General features: G+C 47.7%; 1 protein-coding gene across 2 annotated transcripts in view; it reads right to left on the bottom strand.

Moving 5' to 3' along the window:
* PALM2AKAP2 (PALM2 and AKAP2 fusion) overlaps positions 1–17,129 on the bottom strand; it is a 112,074-nt gene that overhangs the window by 15,663 nt on the left and 79,282 nt on the right. For both annotated transcript variants that reach the window (XM_087822817.1, XM_087822818.1), the window contains exons 4-5: positions 2,172–2,286; positions 1,266–1,287 (exon numbers count right to left, since the gene is read on the bottom strand). In XM_087822817.1, the coding sequence (XP_087678943.1) occupies positions 1,266–1,287; positions 2,172–2,286 (137 nt within the window). The remainder of the gene's footprint in view (positions 1–1,265; positions 1,288–2,171; positions 2,287–17,129) is intronic.

Here is a 17,129-nt window from a genome sequence, read left to right as displayed (position 1 = left end):
ATTCCCCCAGACAGGCAAGGCCATGTCCTCAGACCACGCTCCACCTCCAAAGCACAGAAAAAGAGCTCTGATTTGGTCATACCCTAGAGAAGGTTCTAGAACTGTCACAGGCACTCCTCCTAGAGTCCTTGCTGGCTCAACCCTGACCTATCTCTGCCACATGCACTGGGAGCATGAGGTGTAATTCAATCCCTTCCCAAAGATCACCTGGCCAGCCCAAACCCAGGTACTCTGCCTTTTACTTGCTGGGGAGAAAAACAAAAACACAATGCTTTCCCTCCTTCCCGCCACCCCCCCCCCCCCCCCCCGAAGCCAGAATTAGCCTTAATGCAAGTATCTTGGCTCATCCAGAAAAATACATCACCCATCCCTGCATTTTTAAATCTTTTCCCATGTATTTCCAGATGACGTTGGAAAAACACTGATGTCAACTCCTATTCTGGCTCCTGGCTCTCTTCCTAGTTTAGAGGTTGGCTTTATAAGAAGCAGGTGAGCAGATGGGACCTGGTCCTTCTGACAAGTCCAACATTTCGAAGCAGGTCTAGCTGAGGGCCAGAGTGAAAGTGGGAATCGGGTGGTTTTCCTGAGTTCGTAGCTAAGTTTGGGGGAGCAAGGTGAGGAATGCGAGGCACACAATCCCAAGTTCATTCCCATGGCCCTAGGTAAGGATAGTGGAGGGCAGGGGCAAGGCAGGGAAGCCACAGCAGGAGTGAGGGCCCCTCCTGCCGGGTGGGGGCCCTGCTCCCTCACCTCACATGCTCCTGGCCAACTGTGCCCCCCAGGGAGGAAAGCCTCCCTGGAAGGCTGCAGAAACTGTGGTTTCCCGAATCAAAGAAAAACCAGAGCCTAGAAAGCTTTCCTAGACACCAGGTAGTGGCCTTCTGATGGGTGTCTGGCCTGGAGACCTAACCACGGGCACAAATGAGCTCCTTCCTGCCTGAGGTCTGGTCCTGATGTTAATACTCTCTGCTGAGCATCTTTCAAGAAACGTCCAAGCAGTGACCTCCGGGGAATGAACGGGAAGGAGAAGAGCCAGGCCAACTATATGAGACTAGAAACAGCGAGTGGAGAGACAGCCCTTGAAGAAGAGAGGCCAAGAAGGCCCGAGATGCGGGCCGTGGGCCTCCTCGGTGCCCCGCGGGCTCTTTCTTTCTGTTGCCCTGACAAACCAACACACCACGTCTCCTGTGAGCCTGTGTTCATGAGACTAAGCTGACCGGGTGGAAACATTCATGTACAGACGGGGCAGAGAGCGTTACACTTACCTCCATCCGTGTTGGAGAAGCTCTGTGGAAACAAAAGCAGGGCAGACCGTTACTACATCTGCAAGGAGATAGTCCCTCTTTCATCTAACCTGTCTCTCTCCCCCCGCCCACCTCCAGATTTTGGCTTTGATGGGCAAACCCAATGCTCTCTGTTCTGGGAAAATTGTTTGGGATCCTGAAATTTAAGGGACAGGTTTACCATCCTCACCTTCTACCGAATTTCTCCCAGTGGAGATTTCTTTTGATTATCCAGCAGCTACCCTTGGTTATGTTGGAGAAGTGATATCAGAGAATCAGATCAGAAAACTGGTTTGTTTAGACTGCTTTCCTATGGCCAAGGGGTACCTGAGGGAACAGGAGTTACTGAATGGAGAGAAGGTCCTGAGATAGTCAGAGCCTACTGGCTTTCTGGATTCTCTCCTCTTTGCTACATGGTACTATTTTTGCATCCAGTAAAATTTCATGGATCTACACTTCGTTTTTCGAATTCATGTCCATTTGATATTTTTTATATATATATATAAAGGAAATATTTAAATTAAAGCCACAGGAGCATGTTTCATCTGCTTAAATAAGAATTGTTTTTAGGATGCTAGAGTCCAATGGAAGATTGGTTTCTCAGGCACTAGACAAAGAGTTTGGGCAGTAGGTCGATGGGGTTAATGGAATGACTCTCCCTGCCTCCCCAGCAGGCCAGGTGATGCCAGCAGACAGGTCACTCTTGGCTTCAGAGATGGCACTGTCCTCACACACCTGTCCCTCGTTTCCAGGGCATGTGGCTCAGCCTTCTCCTCATCAATACCAACTGGCCTATTCTCCAACTGGCCTTTTCTCCAGTTGGCACCATTTTGCTGGTGCTCACTTCCCCATGGGTGTAGTTTAGAGAAATCACATTGTTTCCTTCACCTTCTGAAAGTCCTTGAAGGATTTTTCCGTCTCTTTTAGTTTCTCTAGGATGATTTGCTCTTTGGCGGATATCTGGGACTCTTCACTTTCTAGTGCTTGTATTTCCTGCTCCAGCCTGGAAAACACACAAACAGAGGATGGGTCACTTTACTGTCCTGCCACCCCAGGGCCCGAGGGCAGCTCCTTCCTGTGGGGTGACTTCCTGCCCGGCTCCGTTTTACTTTATGCTGAGGTCGCAGGCCAAGGTTTTACATTACAGAGCATCCTGTGTTTTCAGTGTTGCCACTGAGCAGACCCTGGTCAAAGGACAACCACCCAGAGCTGCTGCCGCTAGTTCACCGCCACCACTTTGCAATATGCTCAACGGGCATGTTCTTCATGGAGACAGATCTTTTTACATAGCAGAGGACATACTACCTGAAGGCAAACAGCTTCATGTTCTCCTGGCTATCTCGGAGTAACTGCTTGTCTACCAGGTTGGCCAAAGGGCGAAGAGCCAATCTTCCTCAAAGGAAATATGTTACCAAGAAATGGCAGGTGGCCAGTACCCTTGAGAGCCTGCTGTCGTCTGCCTCTACTATCCAAAAGAGAGGAGATGAATTGGACCGACGCAATAGCCCCTACTCTTCTGGAACTTTCCTCAGTTTTCATAGCCATCCTATATGTATTTCCCGAAAGGAAAATTTCAGCACAGCCTGGAGACTCTGGGACTATTCCAGAACAGCAGTGACAGTTATGATTTGGGGGAGGTTTCAGTAGCTGAATTTTTTCATTGAAATAATAGTAATAAATTAACTTTTACTGAGCACTAATTCGGTGCCAGGAACTGAGCTAAGAATTCACATGCCTTATTTTACCTTCCTGACGCCCTGTAAGTAAGGAATGCCCATTTTACAGATGAGATCATTAAGGCTTGACAAGGGATTAGTTTACTGTTGCAGAGCCTCAAAGCTAGGATTCAAGCCAGGATGTCTAACTCTAGATCCTGCTCCTAACACTGTGCTAAACTCTTACCATACGGGCTCTAGAGTATTCCCCATATCCCTGCCTTGTTAAACACTGAGTATGTTGGCATATTAGGGTGGCACTGTTATGCAGCAATGCCTTTGGGGTTATGAAGGGGTGGACGTCCCCTGCCGAAAGGACTGTAGACTATTGTGCTTCCTGAATTATTTGCTCTGAATTTATTTGTTCACTCATTCATTCAATTTTGCTTCTGGTCTCTTCCCCATCTGCCATACTAGAAGCTTTGCTGCAGGGTCCGTGTCTGCCTCTATTAGCCCTCTCCTTCCACCTTCTAACCTGCTGCCGTGGAGAGGCCAAGCCAAGTCTGTGAGACTCAGGCCTAAAGCGAAGAGTTCAGAGTGAGGTCTTCTGAGGTGAGGAACACCAAGGTACAAGCACAGAGTTATTTAGGGGTGCACTGCACCCCCTGAGGCCTTTTCTGTTTCCTTCCTGGGCATCAGAAAATAGCCTCTGGATGGATGAGACTTTGTAGCAATTACTCTGGGTTATGCAGACAAGCTCTATGCACAATCGCAGCCCCTCCAAATGAATGCAGTTTCAGATATGTTCATTTCACTCACAGTAAAAGTGGAAGTCCTCACAATTACTTAGAAGGCCCTAGTACTGGGAGGCTAGTACCTACATGGCCTCCACTCTTACCAACAGGCCTCTCTCACTTACACTTTAGTCAAACAAAGCTACTCCTTGCACTCCCATCTGTACCCCTCACGTTCCCCTCCTCTGAGAAACCCATCTCAGAGCCCAACCATTCTTAAAGCCTCTGCTCTTATACCACCCACCCCAGGAGGCTTTCACAGATTCACCCCCAGAAAATAACATCACCTCCTCTGAGTATTTATTAGCATTTTATTTTAGCTTATCAGAGGTCTTATCAAATCTACTATGTTAGAGCAGTGGTTCTCAACTGAGGTGATTTTTTTTGTCCCCTAGGAGATATTTGGCAATGTCTGGAGACACTTTGATTGTCCATAATTCAAAGAGAGTAGAGTTGGTGTTACTGGCATCTAGTGGGTGGAGGTCAGGGATGCTGCTAAATATCCAGCAATACATGGGACAGTAGGACAGCCCCCACAACAAAGAATTATCTAGCCCCAAATATCAATAGTGCTGAGGTTTAGTAACTCTAGTAACTCTAGGTGTTGGAGCATCTATAAATTATTAATTTTCCCTACTAGGTTATAAATTCTTCATGGAGAGGGCACACATGCTCAACACAAGTATGTTGAACCAATGAAAGTGAACAAAGTTGCAAAAAGCTGTGGTTCAACTGAGGTGAGATCTTCAAGATTTCTCAAACCAGGGTGAATTCTAGCTCTGGGCTAGAAGCTTCTGGGAAATATTGGAGGATAGTCCAGGCCAGGGGGGTTCTGTGCAGATTTCATTTTGCATCTCAACAGACAGACACCTCAGCAAGTATTTAGGATGTGGGTAGAGTCAACTACTCTCAAACATATTCTCTCCTTTCCTCCTTCACCCCCACGGGAGGAGTACGTCCCTGACCCACTGATGTTGCTCTTGGCCACGTGATCTGCTTTGGCTTCATGGTGTGTAGAGATACTGCCCTGCCCCTTGACTGCTTTAGTTCACGGGGTGGTAGCAGGCACAACACAAGCAGAGGCTTGAATGTGTTTGTCTGATCGGGCAGCATCAAATTGCTGCTCCTGGTAACTGCTGTCCCTTCAGCCAGGGCCACTGAAAGAACACGTGGGGAGTAGACCAGAGCCCAAGCCAGAGTCAGGAGCCATGCCCAGGCAGACCTGCACCTTAAATTAGAGCTGCTCTGCTGAGCCCAGCCTAGATCAGCAAACACCCAGTCTATCCACAGAAGTATGAACAAGAATAAGTGATTTTTGTTTTAAACCACTGAGTTTGACAGTAGTTGGTCATAAAGTACTATTGTGACAACAGCTAAATGATACAGCTCAAATAGTAATGTATTAATAAGAATATATATTATATATGTGTATAATATGATATATATGTATCCTAATTATATATAGGTATACAGATATATAGATATATATATAGATATACTAATAATACCTGAAGATAAAACATTAGAAAAAATATAAGCTACCTTTGCCTCACTTCCCCCAAGCCTCAGAGAAACATGGGAGGATACAGGTCACCCCTTCATGAGGATTAAGACTGAGAAAATAGCCCTGGCCGAGTGGCTCAGTTGGTTGGAGCGTTGTCCCGTGCACCAAAAGGTGGTGGGTTCGATTCCCAGTCAGGGCACATGCCCAGGTTGTGGGCTCGATCCCCGGTAGGGAACATGCAGGAGGCAACTGATCGACATTTCTCTCTCTCTCTCCATTCCTCTCTTTAAAAATCAATAGAAAAAAAAGATTGAGAAAATAGGAAAATATCTGTAGTAATTGTCTCTGGGTAATGGAATATTGGGTGATTTTAATTTTGTTCAACATGTTCCCAATTTTTTTTAAAAAAAATGTATTCTTTAAGCAGAATAAAAACAATTAATCGCTTTTAAAAATGCCCCCTTGGCCTGGTGCGGATAAGGCAGCGTTTCACAGGCTGTGGCCCGGGAAAGCAGCCAGGGCCTCCACTGCTCATGTCAAGTGAGGAGTTAAACGGTGCACTCCAACATGGATTTGCAGGCAGTTCAATCAATATTTACATAGCTTGTTTGGCTTGACTTGGAGGTGGGCACTAGAGGTTCTACAATAAACAAGATCGAGTCAAAAGTGGCTGACTTTAAAAAAAAAAAAAAAAGGCTGGCTCCAAGTCAGTTGCTCTCCCAGTGAAGTAGCCCCAAGTGGTTAAGAATCCGCTGTGACCTGAAGCTCACTGGCTGGCCGACTGTCTCCGCAGCCTGCCCCTGGCCTATGGGTTTCAGGGCTCTCAGCTATATAGTTCAAACGCTGAAGATTTGGGTCATGATAGTGGGTAACTGAGAAGGAGAGAGAGAAAAAAAGCAACGAAACTAGACTTTTGAGATAAGAACAACTGAGTTTCACCCAAAGGAAATGAACGAGGGAAATCGACAGCATATGTAAGTCTAAGCAACTCAGACCAAGTGGCAGATTTCTCTACAAATGCACATGTGGGCTTAGGTCAGGTCCCAAGGGTGCTGGATGGCCCAGGCTGCTATTTTTCTTTGGGAAACCTGAGTCCTTGGGCCTGAGGAGCATCCCAAGAAACAGTGTTATGGGTTAATAAGAGTGATCCCGGCCAAGCTAGAAATGCCACTGTTTTGTAGTTTCATGCCTGAAATCTAATGCAGTCTTCCCTGGAGGCGCCAAGTAGGATATTGCCGAGCTAAAAATAAAGAATGGTCAGGAAGTGTAATTTATACACAAGGTTAGTCGAGGCTCTTTAGGCTGAGACAGGTGCACATAACAGCCTCCGACCGGCTTGCTCAGTTTCTTCTGAGTGCAAAGCAGACTGTAATAGGTGGTCAGGAAAGGTGACACACTGCAGCTGGGTAGGTTTAATTTACTGGAGATGAAGTAGAAATCATGGTCGGATGGGCTTATAAAGTCTACCTAACCCCCACAGACCTTCCGCACAGGAAACACAAAGAATCTATGTGCATCGATCATTCTCATTTCAAAATCCATTTATGCATTCATCCATCCAACTTTTTGCAAACACCTGTCTCTACCAGGCACTGCGCTGAGCATCAGGGACAGAGAGCTAAGTCAGCCACAGTGTCTGCACATGAGCGCTCTCGGTCAAGTGAGGACATAAATTATAAACACATAAATTATATTACAACCCAAAATGGCCATCATAAAGGAAAGAACAATATGTTGTGGAAGTGTCAGCTCTGCCTGGGAATGTGGCGGGACTCCAACTGAGTGGCCTGCCCAGTATCTATTCTCGCCTTCCTCCGTGCTAACAGAAGCCTTATTTTGTTGGGGGTGGCCACGCTCTCAGCTGAAAATGAGCCCATCCCAGCTCCCCTTGCGGAGAAGGGTGGCCACAGGACAGCTCTGACCAATGAGATGTAAGTAAAAACTGTTGGGGGACACTCCTGGGAAAGCTCCTTAGAGGAGGAGGGTTGGCCTCAATGGCATCTGCCCTTTGTTCTTTCCCTTCTTCCTGCCTGCGGGGACCTGGCGAGAGAGTGACTATTAGTTTCCGATTGCTGCTATAATAACAGCCACAAACGTATGGCTTACAGCAATACAAACTTACTACCTTACATTTCTGTGGGTCGGAAGTCTGACATGGGCATCACCAGACTAAAATCAAGCAGTTGGAAGAGCTGTGTTCCCTCCTGAAGGCTCTTGGGGAGAATCTGTTTCCTTGTTTTTCCAGCTCCCAGGGGCCACCCACATTCCTTGCCGCATGGCCCCTTTCTCCATCTTCAAAGCCAGCAACGATGCCTCTCTGACCGTTCTTCCCCAGTCCCATCTCCCTCTGACTCTCTTCTGTTGCCTGCCTTTTCCACTTTGAATAATCCTTCTGATTTGGGCCGATCCAGATAATCCAGGACAATAATCTATTTCGAAGTCAGCTATTTGGAGACCTTAATTCCATCTGTAACTTGAATTCCCCTCTGCCAGGATTCACGGCTTTCTGGGGATCAGAATGTAGACATCTTTGGGAGCCCATAACTTTGCCTACCATAGGGAGTATGAGGCCAGAGGTGGAGCCGTGAGCTTGTGTCCACAGGGGCAAGAATATACCAAGGGTGGCTGAGTGTGCAGGAAGACGGGAACTGCCTGGGTTCAGGAGGGCATCCTGCAGTGACTGCACCAGCTCTGGATTGTTGGCTCCAGACTTCTTGTTATGAATTTAAGCCACTGTTGTGATCACAGCTGAATGCAATTTCCAACTGATACAGGGCGGTGAGAAGAACTTGACTGAGTAGGTGAGATGTTAGCTGGGCCTTGAAGGATGCATTTACCAGGTGGAAAAGAGAAAATGTGCCAGGCAGAGGAGACAGCATGGGCCCAGGCCCAGACTATCATATGTCCCTACTCTCACCCAGGGGCATGTGGTCTTGCACGGACTTTTCAGTCCTGCATACCTGGCCTTCGAGGCCCTGCTGAACTGTACTCCACCCAACAGCTACCCTACCTCTGCTTGGAATCCTCCATGCATGTGAAACTCACCACCTCACAAGGCATCCCATTCCCTCTCTGAGCAGCACTGACCATCAGAATGCTTGCTTGCAGATTTAGGCCAAGTTCACTCCCCTGTAGCTTTTACTGATCATCTGAGTTCTAGCCCTTGGGAAAGGTCAAGTTTAGCAAACACCATGGCCTGTAGGAGCTCCATTCTGGGAAATGGGAAAACCCAGGGTGAATGGAACTTACTACCCAGTGGGGAGCACTGGGGATGTGAATTGGGGCCCAGGACTGGGGTGGGGGAGGGGACAGAGTGGAAAAGGAAAGGGGTGGGGTGATCAAGAGGAGGGGGGACTTCCAGCTTCCTCATGAAGTGAGCTCAGCACCGACGAAAAGCTGAGGCCAGAGGAGCAGTAAAGGAACGTTCACAAACTCCTCAGCACCTTAAATGTATTCGGAGCAAGCTCTGAGCAAGACCAGTCCATTCCTGACAATGGAGTGAGCCTTTACAACTGTCCTAGGCTTACACAGGACAACTGTGAAGAGCACGAACTCTGCCTCTCCCCTGACGTGTGCCCGAGCTTCCATAAGCCCTCCCAGGATAAAAGGAGGTACCAGCAGACTGGCCAGAGGTGCTGAGCTCCGGCCTGTTCTCTTCTCTTGAACTGTAATTTCATAGTTGAGCAGCCCAGTGGGGGGCCTGAGTGGCCAACCAGCCAAAACAAGAGCTCAGGGAGGAAGGTTTGCTGCTCCGAGGAGACGAGAGCTGCCCACATCCTTACGTATCCAGCACAAAGGAAAACGGAACAGACCACTAGCTGTTCACCAATTTCCCTCCTCCCCTTCTTTCATAGCGACACAATCCCCAAGGTGTAGCTAGGCATATGGCCACACGTTTCTCAGCATCTTCTGCAGCCAGGCTGGCCAAAGGGATACAAGTGAAAGCATGGTAGGCAGCTTCTAGGACCTTCTTTAGATCTTTCTTCTTCAGCCCTTCTTTCATCTTTCTACCTGAAATGCACCAGAGTACAGGTGGGGCTCTACCTGCCATCTTGGGCTCTGAGGACAAAGACAGGAGAGGGATAAGCTGGAAGAAGCCTGGGTCCCAGAAGAATTCCCAGAGCACAGCCACCGGGCAGCTCTTGACTGTCTACCTGTGGACTTTCACTGCAGGGAGAAATGAACACCTTGCTGAAGCCACTGTCACTGGGGGTCTCTGTTACGTGCATCTATATCTAATCCTAAGTAATGCAAGACATTTGCCACGTGTTGTTGAATTCTGAATGAACGCTCTTAGAAATGTGCTGAGTTATGATAAGGGGCCCTAGCTAATCACATCCCAGAGCCTCAGTAATGACTCAGCAGCAGCAGAAGGAAAAAAACAGCAATTGCAAAGTTTGGAATTCAATACTGCTCATCAACTCTTGTAAATAGGGCTCCACCGGAGGTGCGCTGCACCCCCACCCCACCTCACACCCCTGCCCCATCCCAAGCCTTAGCAGGCAAGCTCCTTATCTTTGCACAAAGCCAATCATCCCTGTCTTGGCATCTCTTTCCTGTGCTGTGACTGTGATGTTTGTGTCAACCTGACTCTCAGGGCCTTTGCCAGCTAAATTAACATCAGAAAGAGCCAAGATTTGGCTGTCTACATACTTTAATACCTGTCCAGCTTTGCAGTGCATGAGCTAATCACCCCTATGCACAAGATTTAATACGGAGCTCACCCATGACACTGAAGTTCCAGTTATATGGTGGGAGCCAAAGACACATTACATGTGGTTCAGAAGTGAGTGTGGTGACAGAGGCTCAGGTGGCATTAGCTGTTCATTTTGCCTGCCCAGAAACCCCACCACTTCCATTTTGGGAACAAAATCTAGCTCCTTTACCTCGAAACAATCTGGAGTTCCTTGTGGATTTGGTGAAACTGTTGATCAGAGGACCCCCATCCCTGGCCAAGGAGTGGAAATGTAACTAACCTAGGCTGACTGAACTCTGGCTCAGTGATCCACCTCTTGAGAGGGGTGATCCAAGCATGGAGAGTACTTGTGGGTGAGCCAGTCCCACAGCAGGGCCCTGGAGCTGTCCCAGTAGCTCCTGCTACCTGGGTCCCCAATTCTCCCCAAGACCTCATTCCCTGACCCCTCCTTGCATTATTTGAGCATTTAACCTTCTCTTTCTGTCTTAATATCTCTGTTTCTATATTCCAAGTACAGCATTTGGGAAGAATAATGTTTGTTTTCACACAAATAGAAGCTACTGAATTCCCTTTCCATATTTCGGGAAGATAGTGCATTTGTTTCTATGGCACTTCCAAAATATTTTTCATTTGTAACTCAGCTCGCAAGGAAACAGCTTCCTTTTATTTAGATGAGTGTATCTGGAATCACTGCAGATTGTTTGGTATCTTATTGTGAGAAAAGGTTAATGGCCCTTAAATAAACAGAGGATTTCCACTTCTTCTTAGGAAAGAATAGGACCTTCCTTGGCTGCAAGGTGTCAGTGGAAACTCAAGCTCATTTCATTTATTTTCTACGTCATCACTGACAGAGATATGGCAGAGAAGAGAACGGTCCTGTTAGATGGGCCCGGTACAGAAACAGGGTACGGAGACTCACCAGGGCAGGAAGCCTCAGATGCCTAGCAAGGGGAGAAACTGGGAAAACACGAACTTTGTCCCTAGGGAATCTACCCTCTCCCAGCATATCCCTGGTCATGCAGTTTAGACCCCTGAGCATTTCCTCCCTAAAGATAACATCTAGGCCTCAGTTGTGTTTCAGCTCCAGGCCCAGATAAGCAGTAAAACCGGACAAGTGGCTGCCTCAGGACCAGCTGCATTGACTAATGACCCCCTGCCCTGACACTGGCCAATCAGTGGAGACACAACCCTGGAAGGGCACACCTGGAAAGCTAATGAATATTCTATTGAGACCCTCCCCTGAGACCTCCCCTCAGATTTCCATCTGCAAAAAAGAGATATATAGGCTCAGGACAATGGACCCAGGGCTGGCTCCCCACCAGGGGAGACACCAGCACCATCTTCAACCCCCTTCTTCTCTCGAGGGGGACTCCATGAGATTTGCAACCAGGTCTCCAAGGCTCCCAAACCTGTCTCCAAGGCCCCTTCTCTCTCTGACTTCTCAGTGAGCCAAAGCAGCCCACCCTGTTGCTTCTATGCTCTGCCTTGTTTCACTGTCCCAAGTATATTTTTCTGCCATCCTGGACCCAATGTCCCTTTACCAATACCCTTTGGCTCAGGGCTGTGTAGCCCTTCCCTTTGGATACCCCATCCCCTATTCTCTTTCCTTAAATAAATTCAACTTTTCTTTAACACCTTCTGAGATGGCTATTTAGCCAACCCGAGCACCACCGACCTTACCCTTTCAGGTCCCTTTCAGAATTCCTAAAACATAGCTCATATCCTTTCCCTTGTCTCCACCACCTCTTTCCCGAATTTCATCAAACTGCTCAGGCTGGAAGTTCACACCCTCCATGCTCTGCTCTAACCCCGTCCCAGCCCTACACCTTCCCCTGTGTTCCAGCCAAAACAGATTGCTCATGCTCTGCGAGAAAGCGGGGAATGACTGCCCACTCCCAGCTCCATCTGCTGAAAATACACCTAGCAAAAAAGACCAAGCCCAGCGCTGTCTCATCAGTAAAATGTGTTCCTTAAGCCCCCTCCTTCCAAATCCCCACAGCATCTTCAGCCCTCTTAGGTACCCGGGATACCCCGCCTGGTATCTGAGTGTTAAAAATGTGCTTTTCCTCCCCAGCCCATACTACTCTTCTCCCAAGTATAGATTTACTGAGAGATAGGCTACATTTTATTTTATCACTGTACCTCATATTCCTCCCTGTACATATTTGTTGAAAGAATGAAAAGCAAGGTGAAGCAAGAACATACTTTTAAAGGATTGTATAGTGAGCTTGGAAGTAGTGATACTAAGTATAACTTTTTAAATCTTGGTTTGGTTTTGCTAGTTTCCCTCAAAATATACTAAGTTATGTATTTCTTGAGAAAAAGCAACAACATAGATATTAGATCGATTTATATCTTTATCTAAATATACAGCTGGGACATGGTGGCACTTCTCATTAGTAATGTAATGTTGGTTCAAATTTAATCCCAAATATATATGAACAAAACTTTCTCTCTCCATAAGTGCTGCGTAGCCCATGGCAACCAGCCTCTCTCTCCTTCCCGGGCATATTTATTCCACCTGGAATCGTGTGGCTCTTGCCCTCAGAATCCGGGCAGTGACTGCTGCCACAGGAAACCATTTCCAAGCTCACGCTGCGCATTGATTCCCTGAGTGTGGTTCTTGTTTCAGTCTGTTTCATCAGAAATAAAGAGTTCTGATTACACAAAAGTGAGATGATCCCCTTTCAGACAGTGCGCTTCTCAGAAGTTTAAACCCTTTCCGAGAAATGCCTCTTTTTCCAGGAGGAGAGAAAGTCTCATCCAGTCTTCTCACCTCCGGCGTGACTCAGAGCCTCCAGCTGTGCACCTGACCCTGGGCAGGCTCCTCGGGGGTGGCGCTCTACCAATTCCCCCTCTCCCCTGTAGCTTCAGCCTTTCTCCAAGATGCCTCTTTCCCTTGAATCCATTAAAAAAAATCAATTCTCTCACACTAAAAATAGGCGAACTTCGCTTAAACCTGCATCCTGTTCAAGCGGCTGCTGAATCTCTCTTCCAGATTTCCCCAGCGGCGCTCGCCTCCTGCTGTCTCAACACCCTCACATCCCGACCACCCTCTGGGGTACCCCACTCTGCCTTCTGCCCGCCACTCTGCCGTATGTAGTCGTGTTAAAGCCCACACCCGCCAAGGCCAACGGGGACTCTTCAGTGGGAGTCTATCGACTTCATTGTTAAAAACATTGCCGGCTGCCGCCCCTCCCCTTTGGAGCCCATGACACCGTATCCTCTGCATGGGTTTCTCTTCTAGTGTTTCATCCAATGCTCATTTGGTTGATTCACTGTTCTTCTTGCTCCACATTTTATCCCTGGCTAATCGTGCCCAGCCTTGGGCTTTAATTCCCGCCTACGTGCTGACATCTACCCAACCTGCATCTCCGATTTCTTCCCTGAACTCCAGCTTCTGTATACAACTGTATTTTCAGTGTCTCCACCTGGATGCTCCCCAGCTATTTCAAACCCAACAGGTGCAACACCGAACTCACCTTTCTGCACAAAGCTGTTCCTCCCTCTGGCATTCTTTAGCTCGGTTTTTGACACCATCACCAAGCCATTCTACTTAAGATGAAAATGTGGTTGTCACCTTCCCCTCTCACTTGCCCCTCTCTGAGGATCACCACACACGTATCAGCCACCCATTCCTGCCCATTTGCACCACAGATTTCTTCTGTATCTCTTCCTCTGCAGCCCTGCATGACTCTCTCCTTTGTTCTCCTAAATGCCTGCAACCTTCTAATCAATGGCTTGCTCGGCCTCTCTCCAGACTCACCACCCTCAAATCCAGATTGAGCCTAGAAAGACCACAATTGCACTCCCCTGCTGAAAACCCCTCGCAGATTCTATGCTTTAAACTCCTTCATGTGACACACTTCCAGCCTCTCGTTCACCTCCAGGAACAATGGGCTCCTTGTAGGTCTCTGCACACAGAGGGCTCTTTCTTGCCTCAGTGCCTTTGCTCATACCTCCCCCTCTGCCTGGATTGTCCTGGTTCTCTCTCTTTCCCTTCTCCTGAGTAACTATTACTCATTTCACCTGACCTCGTGTGTGTGTGTGTGTGTGTGTAATGCACTTTTCCCATTCACTCTGGGGCTCACCTAAAGACAACCACAGGTGCAGGATACACAGAGACTGGCCAGAGTGATGGACAGTCTCGGCATCTGCTTCATTTCACCCTATGATTCTCTTCTGAGTTCGTCTCTTCATGCAGGAAGCATTGGGCTTTTGTAATTGACTGTGAAAACTGTTTATGTGGCGAATTCCCTCTCCCAAATCCCTGTTTACTCACTGTTTGTGCCTAAATCCAGCACTCTGTGATAGCTTTCCTGCTGAGTTCGACTTTCCCATTAGCCTGTGTGTGTGTGTGCGTGTGTGCGTGTGTGCACTCACATCCACACAGCTTCAGCCACAGCTCTGATAGATGTCCACATCAGGGATAACATTTTTGCCTATAGTCCACATTGGAGGTTACTCTGGGGAGACTGATGGAGCATTCAAGATACTTGAGTTAGTATCTTAATGAGCCATTCATCCAAAAAAAAAAAAAATCATCTAATGTCCAACAGTCACAGTGGTAAAAATAGCTAATACTTATTGAGCATTTACCACTAGACAGTCTGCTAAATGGTTTGTAAACATTATTCAGTCTCTGAAATCTGCATAGTAACTGCTACTATAATCCAACAGGATAGATGTCAGACCTGAGGCTGAGAGAGTTCAGTGTCTTGTGACCCAGCAGCCGCAAGAGAGAGAGCTGGGATTTAAACCCAGGTTTGCCTGCTGCTGGAACCTAGGACATTAGACTGCCCTGCGCTGCCTCCTTCCAAGAGCAAATGAAACCGCTCCAACTTCAAAGTTTTCAGTACTTCCTCTTTCCAGTATAGAATTTTCTTGTCCAATATTTGGATCAAATATTGCGGCTCTGGTTGAGGCATGAGCAGACCGGGAGGCCCTCCCACCCTCCCACAGCATCCTTACCTCAGTTCAGCCTCTGCACAGAACTAAATGTGGTTTGGAAGCCACTGCTCTGTGAGAGCAGAAGAGCATCTGGTGTATTACTTTGGTTCCCACTGCGCCTACAGGACTGATTTGTACATAGCCAGTGCTCAAGCCACGGGAATGCGGTTCCGAAAGGGAGCATCCCCCACCTGCTGCTACCACCTGGGCTTCCATGAGCTGCCCAGACAGGCCACCAAAGGATAACAGCCCCTCTGGCCTTTTAGCCCTCGGGGGGAGGGGCGAATGCTATCTCTCTGGTAACAGCTCAACTGTGCCTGAATTAGACGCTCAGAAGGAGGCTGGCCTGGGGAGCTATGGCATCTGGTTGTTCCTAAATGGACCTTCTTCTTAGTTTTTTTTTTTTCTTATCAGGTTTTCCATGCATGACATGACCAGGGGACAGCTCCTCCTCAGTGGAGAAATTTGTCATCCCACTGGGATAATCCCAAAGTTATTCTAAGAGTTCCTGCTCAGAACAAATCAAGCCAATCAGGAAGGTCCTCCACGAGGGCTGTGCCCGCAGATCGTTTCCCGCTGGGAGGTTTCCTGCAATTGTTCCCCCGAGTGTTTTCAGAGACGCGGCTACCGTGCCCCGCCCCTTCCCCTCAGGAGCCCGGGGCTGCAATCAGAGCTTGGGGTCCAGGCACACTCCTAGGCTCACAGCTCAGGCACCTGGCTGGGAGAAACGGGCCTGCAATGGACCTAGGGGTGGTTCCTGGCCCAGCTGGCTAGAGTAAAAGCCACGGCGTTTGGGTCTCTTGGGCCTTGGAAGAGAGGTTTGAAATATGCTGGATCATTCATTCATTGTTTGTCAAGCATGTGTTGAGCTAATACAGTAATAGCTGCCCAGTCTCTATTTTTGGGAAAGTCATCTGATGGACAAGGCAGGTGTATAAACAATTACAAAACCGCTCGAGCTGGAAGTCCACAATGCTGTGGGAAAGCAAAGACCAGCAGTTAACTCTGCTTAGGGAGTGGGCAGGGCAGGCTTTTAGGGGCTTAGAACCTTTCAGCAGGATCTTGAAGGCTGAGAAAAGGAATATCAAGGCAGAGAGGGGTTTGGGGCCCCCTCAAAGGGCTGAGGTTCGAGTGAGTGAGTGAGCACCTCCGAGGGACTGGGTTAAGGTCTGTGAATAATGCGAAGAAAGGGATGGGGAGGGGAGGGCCCAGGACGGGATGGCTCTTGAAAGACACAGTGAGTTTAGATTTGATCCTGAAGGCAACAGGAAACTTGTAAGTTTCTTGTTTGTCTGCCTGTCTGTTTGTTTGTTTTCAGGGAGAGATTAGGTGACCCTTGTTCTAGAAAGACCACACTGGCAGCTGCACAGGGAATAAACGTAGAAGAGTTGCAGCAGGAAAGCATGAAGATCAATCGGAGCTGTCCAGGCCCGAGACGAGGAGTCTGTCCTTGGCATGGACCAGATTTGTTGTTGAAATAGTACAGGCGCCTCAGGATGGGTGGTCTCACTCAGAGGCATGGTATGTTTTTCTGTGAACGAGTGAAGGATCACAAGCCTCCCGGGCACATAGGAGAGTTTTCAGATTCCCACAAAACCCAAATGATCCCAATAATAATAACAGCAGACACTTGTGTAATGCTTTAGAGCTGACAAAGTCCTTTCACAGCAATTAGGGATTGGTTTCTTTTTCCTGTGCTACAGATAAGAAAATTGAGAGGAAGGAAGAAAGAGAAGTCAGAATCTAAATATCTTTTCTGCCGCACACAATCTGATTTCTGCCGAGCCTCTCCTGATTGTTTTGACCAGTAGGAGGCAGCAGGGGGCCGTGCAAACCAGCAGCATCAAGAGGCCCAGCAGCCTGCTACCTACTGGCTGAAATCCTGGGTAAGCGCTCACTTTTCCTAGTCTCTGTTTCCTTGTCTATATGCTGGTTATAATGATGTTTATGGAAGAACTAATTCAAAGCTATGGAGATTGAGTCAATATTTAAAATATCTCAGAACACGGCCTGCCATGGCACAAGCACTATTTAAAGTGTTTGTTCTTCCTTTCTCTTCTAATGTTTTAAAAATTGAATTTAAAGACTATTATGTTAAACACTGCATGCACTGTACTGCTTTACAAGGCAAACCAAAACATACTTTTTCATAGAATAAATTCAAATGCAGCTTCTTAATCATGTGCTTTGTGGCCCATAAGATTTAAGAACACCCATAGATGTTTATGTTAAACAAATTATCCAGAA

The sequence above is a fragment of the Miniopterus natalensis genome, chromosome 12, assembly GCF_054644295.1.
Source record: "Miniopterus natalensis isolate mMinNat1 chromosome 12, mMinNat1.hap1, whole genome shotgun sequence".
NCBI classification, from domain to species: Eukaryota; Metazoa; Chordata; class Mammalia; order Chiroptera; family Miniopteridae; genus Miniopterus; species Miniopterus natalensis.
Note: the sequence above shows the minus strand (reverse complement) of the source record. Positions and strands in the feature narration are given on the sequence as shown.